Genomic DNA, 8,955 nt, shown 5'->3' with positions numbered 1-8,955 from the left:
TTAATTTTCCACCCAGCGATGACTCGCCGAGTGCAGTTATCCTACTCGACGAGTCGCAGTATATTTTCATGACTTCAACATTCTCGCGCTATGACTCGACGAGTCGTTCATATGACTCGACAAGTCACTCATTTATCTACCACAAGGGTTGCTGATTTGATGCTGTTAGCTATACCATTTAACCACTTTATCTTCATAATCAATTCCTGAAGATTTTACAGTATCTTTCCTGCACATTTGGAGCTACCCACATGCGATTTGATGCCCAAGACATGGATGAGCTGTTCCCATGTCTAAAGTCGATTGAAGTAGAAGCTTAAATAAAGAAGATCAACCTCGCAACTACTATCCCAGGGGAGTTTGTTCCAATTCCCTCTTTATTTTATTGTTCTTTATCATGCATTATATACAATAGGGACATTGCATAAATCAAGTGTGGGGTATTTTAGGGGGTTGGTTAAATTAGTTAAAATTTTTGTTAAATTTCGAAAATCTTGTAGGAGGGTGGTTAATTTAGTTAAAATTTTAGTTAAATCTTGAAAATCTTGAAATTTTAGTTAATTTTGAATTTTTTGCATTAAAATTGCTTGGGCTAATTTAGAAAATTTTGGTAAAGCAATAAGGGATCATGCTAGTATATATTTGATGATTCTATGAAGACCCAAATGTTTAGTTGAGCCAATATACGTTCTAGTGCATTTGTGGCTTCCCTTGTTCTAGTAAAATCATGGGACAAAAACATGACCCTGCTTATTTTGAAGGATGCAATATGTTTAGCATCGTGTACCAGAAATGTATCCAGGAAAATTATTATTTTAGCCAATAAAGGTTGAAGTTGAGCGCCCCTGCTTAATCATGTAGGGTTTTGAGTGAAGAAAAAAGTGAGGTACATGTAAAAAAAGAGAGAGAATTACAAGAAAAGTTGTGAGAATTTTGGAGCAATCAAAGTGAAGATCAAAAGATCAAAATTCCAAAAGGTCAAAAGTTGAAGATACCAAAAATCAAATCAAAGAAGGTGGTGAATTCAAAGAAATCAAGATCAAATTATCAAATAAATGAAGAATTCCAATAGCTCCATAGTGCTATCGAAAAGTTGTAATTTTCTAGATTATGTATGCTTGGGTTGCTCAACCAAAAATACCTTGAGGATAGGAGGTTTTCTGCAGATGGATTCGGAGGGATGCATAAAATGAGCATTGTTCGGGATAAGTGGGTGAATGTTTATGAGGATTGTAAGTATTTGGAATATTGGGGGGGGGGGGTTAGGGAAATTTTAGACACAAATTCATGTGTTGCGGTTTTGGCGTAATGGCTGGGTTCGATTGGAGTTGTCCTATGTGATTCTAATGTGCTAAAATTCATTTTTGCTTGGGGGCAAGCAAAAGTCAAGTGTGGGGTATTTTGATATTTGCATATTTAGTCGTATATCAAGTATAGATTTTTATGATTTATTAACTAATTAATTGCATATCATGGACAAAAGATACTTAAAAGTGTTTGAATTGTGTTTTCAGTCCAAAAGCGAAGCTCGGAAGCAAAAAGAAGCAGGAGAAGCGGTTGGGAGCTCGGGAGTTGAACAAAGAAGAAAAATGCCAAAAACACAAGGTACTCGGCGAGTAGGGTCGACTACTCGACGAGTCGCATCGAAGATTCGAGAAGATAAAGACTCTCTGACTTACCGTGCACGAGAATTAAGTGATAGACTCGACGAGTCAGTCATGGACTCGGCGAGTCGGGGCGAATCTATAAAAACGACTTTTCAGATCGACACAACTTATTCTGGAACCCTTGGGGAGAAGCAAGCTGCGAATTAGAGTCAGAAGAGATCTGGAAAACGAAGATACAACCCTAAACCTAATCCCGAAGGAGATTTGAGGCAAAATTTCATCATTCTTACTTCAATCTATTGTTTTTCATCATGTTTGGACTTTTAGATTTCGTTTTTGTGCTGTCAATTACCTCAATCATGAGCTACAACCTTTTAACTTATGTTTGGGGAGACAATATTGAGACTATGGTTTGATTTATCGTAGGATTGATTTAATATTGGTGATTTTGTTGATTCTAGCTTGTTAAAGATCCTTATGTGTGAATGATAACTATTTTTCTGTTAATAGGAAGATAATTAAGCTGCATGAATATCTATTAATTGTTTACCTCATATGATTCATGTGAACACTTTATTATATGACTAGGATTAGCGAATGTGAAACTAGAATTAGAGTAAATTACTGAAATCGTCCCTATGGTTTGGTCAAAATTGCACGTTTGGTCCCTAACTTTTTTTATGCACTCGGATCGTCCTTGTGGTTTGATTTCATTGCGTTTTCGTCCCTGTGGTTTGGTCAAAATTGAATATTTGGTCCCTAACTTTATGTATCTAAGGGACTAAAAACAAAACAAAATCAAAACATAGGGACTATCCGAGTGCAAAAAAAAGTTAGGGACCAAACGTGTAATTATGACCAAACCATAAGGAAAATAGGTAAATTCATGTGTGAGCTTGTGTGATGACCATCAACAATAGGTTAACTAAAGGACCAAATTAGTTAACCGTTACAAGTCTAAATTAACTCAAATAAATAACCTAGTGAATTAAATTAAATTAGACAACTGGACACTGTTTGAGTTAGTTTGTTCTCTAAGGATTAGTGCAGCGAACGTGACTCTAATCACTTGAATCGGTAGCCAATAGAAAAATCAATCCATTGCACTATTGCCATAATATCAACCATAAGATCAATTGAGTTGAACTAAACAGAAGTTCCTTTCATTATTGAATTTAGTTGAATCTTTGCTTTTAGTTAACTAGTCTAGTAAGTTTCTAGTCTTGTAAAACTAGACAAAACCCATTTTTATTACTTAATTTTAGATAAAATTAGTTTTTAGTTTTAATTCTCTGTTCCCTGTGTTCGATACCCTACTTATTTAGCTTTACCACAATTGATAGGTCCACTGCCTCAGTGTGTTTATTTTATAAATAAAAGTAGGATTAAAACTAGTTGAGTCAACACACATCAGTCCTTCGCCGCCGAACGTTTCCGCCATTCTGGTTTGGGGGTGTGACACCATCACACATGCTCGCAGCATGTCCTCAAGCGTCTGAATCGTCTGCTCGCTCTGCTCGTCTGTCTGCGGATGGTATGCGGTGCTGAAGTGCAAACATGTACCCAATTCCTCACAAAATTTCTTCAAGAACCTGGAAGTAAAGCGCACGTCTCGATCTGACACTATCGAGGTCGGCACTCCATGCCAAGCTACCACCTCTCTCACATAAATCTCGGCCAATCTCTCTGCAGAAGAACTCTCACTAATAGCAAGGAAGTGAGCACTCTTCGTCAACCGGTCCACGATCACCCAAATCGCGTCGACACCTCTCGCGGTCCTCGACAATTTGGTGATAAAATCCATGGAAATCTATTCCCACTTCCATTGGGGAACCTCTAGTGGCTGCAACTTGCCTAACTATTTATAAAATATTATTTGGTTTTTTAAATATAACAAAAATTTATATTTGAGTTGACATCGTAATGCGCATAAACATCTATATAGTTGAAGTCTTTATATATATATATATATATATATATATATATATATATATAATATAATATAATATAATATAACACTAACGTCGTTGTTAAATTTGATGTAATAATTCGTATACTAAATTAATATAATATATTGATTATTTTAAATTATATGATAATATATACATCTATTATAGCGTCATAATCTCAATCGTTTCAATGACTTCTACCCGCGAGTTACACATTAATAAAACCAAATATTATATACGGTTGAATATTATTTATAGTTGTTGTTATTGTTAACTAATTTTTTAAAATTTATTTACTTAATGCTTTAATTTCTATCATTATAATTATTTAAAATATCAAACATTATTTTTTGATTTTAAAGGTAACAATATAATCATTTATATAGAGTTATTTTTAACTATTGTTATTGTAAGTTATTTTAAGCTACTTATTTGAAAATTTTTAACGATTATAAAACTATCTTTAGAAAATATTTTAGTTAAAATGATATTACAATTTAGTTTTTGTATTTATCACTATAATTTCTCACTTTTAACTATTTACAAAATATTCTTTGTTTTTTTTTTTTTTTTTGTGGAACTGAAATTTATATTTAAGTTGACACTGTAATGTTATATTTAAATTAACAATTTAAGTAGTTTGTCCAAACTGTTCAAAAGTTGTAGCTTTAAACTGATAATGTTTTACATACAACATATTAAATCTAATAAATTTAGTATAATATGTTAAAATTTGAAGACATAACTTTCAAAATAGAAGTAATATTATTTTAAAATTGAAATTTAGTCTATTTATGATTACACTTTAGGTTTGATATTTATTTAAGCTTATTATCCATCTTATAGTCATTATTAGAAAGACACTACAAATTATCACTTTTAACTATTTATAAAATATATTCTTTGACTTGTTTAAGTTAAACTAAAATTTATATTTAAGTTGACCCTGTAATGTTATATTTTAATTAATAATTTAAGTATTTTATACAAATTGTTCAAAAATTATACCTTTAAAATGATAATGGTTTACATCCAACAATATATTAAAACTAACAAATTAAGTATAATATGTTAAAAGTTAAAAAACATAATTTTATAAGTACAAGTAAAGATATTATTTTAATATTGAAATTTAGTTTATATATGGTTACACTTTAGGTTTGATATTTATTTAACATAATTTACCAAATTATCATTATTATTATAAAGAAATTGAAAAGTCATGGGAGTTTCAAATGAATGTGGTGAAAGGAAAAAAGAATGGGGGTTTCAAATGAATGTGGTGAAAGGAAAAATGCATCTTTTATAAGTATATAATGAAATGAAATGATAATGATAATGATAATGATATGATATGATATGATATGATATAGATGTTAAGATAGAAAATGGAATAAGCACTCCTAATGTGGTCTATACTCTTAGCCAAGGTTGTAAAAATCGTTTGGTGGTAGCTCGACGGTCAACTGATGATAAACAATTAATCAGACTTGGCGGGGATTAATCGGCGATTAATCGGGGACCCTAAATTATTAATAAAATTAGTTTAAAAGTTAATATTTCCTAAAAGATTAAGTATTTGAAAATTTTAAATTTTAAAATTTTGAATTTTTAAAAATTTTAGTATAATATTTTAAGATTTGAAAGTTTAAAAATTTAAAATTTTAAAATTTTGGTGTAATATTTGAAATTTTTTTTTTAATTTTTTAAATATTTCCCGCCTATGACCGGGAGGACCGCCAAGGCCGCCAAGGAACGTAAAGCCCGAGTTTGACCGATTTTGACCAATTACTACCAAGCATCCTAATCGTAATCGGTTCGAGGCCTCCAAGCGATTAATCAGCCGCCAAGGCCGATTTCTACAACACTGCTCTTAGCTATACTATAATAGAACATTTTCTAGGAAGATTGTTAGATAATTATGAAAATATTCGTACTTTATTAAATGGATTATTTTGTAAAATCTTACCTTATTTAGATGGTATAAATATACTTTTTAAGTAGGGTAATGGAACTTAAAGATTGTAATAGTGTCTATTGGAAATCCGAATTTATAGATGGATTACCTATTCTATTTGCAGAGAGAGTTAAAAACCAATTAAGAATAGATAATAATATTTCTTATGAAAACTATACATATGTAAATTCAATAGGTACTTGCATACAAGAATAGGGATGGCAATAGGGTGGGGATGAGGCGGGTTTACCATCCCCATCTCCATCCCTGAGTCTATAACCTTATCCTCATCCCCAACGGATGCGGGAAATCTAATCCCCTCCCCTTTAGATTTTGGGCTTGTCCCCGGCCCATCCCCAACCCATCTTCGTGCTATCAAAAGTTCAAAACCATATGTCATAATAAATCAACTTAAGCCAAAAAAAAAATCAAGTTTAATAAACTATCAAAACCATATGTCATAATTAGATTGTTTACATCAATCACAAAATTTAACAACCATCAAAACTAAAACATGATTACACAAAAGAAATTTCAAGTCTTTAGTTCTATTTCTTTGAAAATTACTCAACATCCTCATCATATGTAACCGTGTGATCAAAAGCCTTTGGTTCTCCTTGCTTTTTACCTGAAACATATAGAACTTATTTTTAGAAAAAATAATATTTATACACAAGTATGATATAACAAATGATATATTTATTAAAAATTTACCTTGAAGTTCCTTTCGTAACCAACTTTGGCTACACATTAATGCCCCAACTGTTTCCGCTTTGAGTCGATTACATTGTTTTGTCACTTTGTTCCCGCTCATGCTAAATGCTGATTCCGAAGCAACTGAGGAAATTGGAGTGGCTAAGATATCTCTAGCAATCTTATGTAATATAGGAAACTTAGAACCATTACATTTCCACCACATTAATATTTCAAATCCCTCCTCATTCAGTAACAACTTCTCAGCTAAATAATCATCCAACTCAGTTTTTTCAAATCCATCATCCTCAGAAAGCATATTCTCGAAATCCAACTCCCATGTTGATTTGCTTAAAGTAGAACCCCTTCCCTCAGAGACGTTTGTTTCACATTGTCGTTTCCAAGAAGCTCTTTGTTTTGCATCATGTTTCTTTTTATACTCTTCAAATAACTCAATAATTATGTTGTGTACTTGCATAATCTCACTTCTTGCTTCTTCCCCATATAACTTTGGAAAGAAATAATTGATCAACTTTAACTTATACGTAGGGTCTAAGACAATTGCTAGTTTGTTATGCTCATAACATTATGTATTACATTCCAATACTTCTCAAATTTGGTCGACATAGTTGATGCCATAGACTTAATAACATTATTATCAGATACGCTCCAACTCAACAATGATAGTTTCATGTCACAAATTAAAGGGAAGAATATGCTTGATGTGGGATATTTGGTACCAATTTTTTTTTTCAGTCACTTGATAGAACAATTTCAGTTTTTCACAAACATTTGATGCCATATTCCATTCATCTTCACTAGGCAAGCAAACATAATGTTTATCTTTTTTGCTCGAACGATTAAAAACTTCTCTGTACTCCAAAGCAACACTCAACATCATATAAATGGAATTCCATCTTGTTTTGCAATCAAGAAATTACTATTTTTGACAATTAATACCCACTTGTCGAGCAAAAAGTCTAAAATCTTGTATTCTTTTAGGAGAACTTGTCCAACAGGAGACACTATTCCTAACATTCTCAATTGCATTGGCAATCACAGAAAATCCATCTTGCACAATAAGATTAATTATGTGCGCACAACATCGCATATGAAATATTCTCCCCTTCAAAATTAGCGATGAAGTGTTAATGTTGACAACTTGTTGTCAATGTTCCACTCCAAAAATCATGTGTACCTAAAAGCTTGTGACGATGGCATCATTTGTTGAACAATTGTCAAGTGTTAATGTTGACAACTTGTTGTCAATGTTCCACTCCAAAAATCATTCCATCATAGTTTGTGACAATGCATCAACAATGCGTGGAGATGACACATGTATAAAGCTGCATTAAACAAAATATAACACTTACAAACTTCATCAATATAACTTACAAATAATAATATTAGTTATAGTAAATACCTCATAATTTGATTTTGTAACTTCCAGTTGACATCTATATAATGTGTTGTGATTGCCATGTAACCTTTCTTTTGGTTACTTGTTGTCCACATATAAGACGTGAGAGCAATCCTACTAGCGTTCTCTTCAAAACATTTCAAGATATGACATTTTTTATCTTCGTATACCTTCATTATATCGCCCTTGACTGTATTACGACAAGGCACCTTAAATAAAGGTTGAAGACTTTCAGTATACTTTTGAAAACCATAATGTTCAACAATGGAGAGTGGGTAATCATGAACTATAATCATCTTTGCTAGTTCATCTCTAGACACCTCAACATCAAATGAATATTTACTCATATAAGCTTTACCATCAACGGTTTTTTGTCCTTAAACCATTATATGTTGCCTAATGTCTCTTGTATTTTTGCCAACACATATCCTGTAATGATCTTTCAAATGTGTTGTTCCATTATTGGATCTACCAGTCAATTGTTTCTTGCAATGTATATACTTCGCCCATTTACGAACACCATCAACAAAAATCGGATCAAAATGGTTCCAAGCAGCGAATTTCAACCTTTTTTTTAGGATGCTCGGTGGTCGGATTATTTTCTACAGGTTCTTGTTCATTATCCTCAAGTTCATCTTCATCATTCATGGTTGGTTGTTTATCATTTTCTGGTGTAGTCATCTAAACCTAAAAAAACACAATTTGTAACATCAAATAGAGTCTAAACATCATACAATCTACAACAAAAACATTAATGTATTAAGAATAATATGTAGAAGAGAGTATGAACATCACATAGTCACTCTACACAACAATATCAAGTTGGAATTTGGAAAATCATAAGCACATATTTGGAATGATGTGTTAAGAATAATCTGCACAACAACATTAATTATAAACACACAAAGTTTAGTTGAACAGTTAGTCAATAACTCAATCACTAACTTGTACAAAAGAAAATTGAAACAGATGAGATTATGACAAATTGAAACAGATGAGAACATCGAAACAGATGATCGGGAATTGGGATGAATAGATGATGAATGATGATTTTCGATTAATGAACGCTAATATATAACATGAACGAGTGACTAACCTGTTTTGTGACAATTGCCGAGTGCCGTTGACCGTTGTGCCGACCTGCGACTACGATGGGGGACAGGTTCTTGGCTTCTTGCGAGTTACGTCTGGCCTTCAGCCTTCTGGGAAACGACTCGTCAGTCGTAACTCGTTGCTTGCAGTCTTGCTCTCGCAAGTCGTAACTAGCCGCGTGCCAATTGTGAATTGCCAAAGCGCAACCGACCGATGGAGGATGAAGTCTCAGAAGTC

At 32.6% G+C, this 8,955-nt stretch overlaps 1 protein-coding gene across 1 annotated transcript; it reads right to left on the bottom strand.

Moving 5' to 3' along the window:
- Positions 1-6,076: 6,076 nt before the first annotated feature.
- On the bottom strand, positions 6,077-7,973 carry LOC145076116 (zinc finger BED domain-containing protein DAYSLEEPER-like). The gene is made up of 4 exons (XM_079022108.1): positions 7,630-7,973; positions 6,997-7,123; positions 6,228-6,714; positions 6,077-6,141 (listed from the first exon to the last, which is right to left on the bottom strand). Exons 1-4 carry the CDS (start codon positions 7,971-7,973, stop codon positions 6,077-6,079), a joined length of 1,023 nt encoding a protein of 340 aa, XP_078878234.1.
- Positions 7,974-8,955: the final 982 nt, after the last annotated feature.

This window comes from Lactuca serriola, chromosome 9 (genome assembly GCF_051521515.1).
Source record: "Lactuca serriola cultivar US96UC23 chromosome 9, Lser_US96UC23_V15, whole genome shotgun sequence".
NCBI classification, from domain to species: Eukaryota; Viridiplantae; Streptophyta; class Magnoliopsida; order Asterales; family Asteraceae; genus Lactuca; species Lactuca serriola.
The sequence above is the reverse complement of the archived record's forward strand: the minus strand, read 5'-3'. Positions and strand labels throughout refer to the sequence as shown.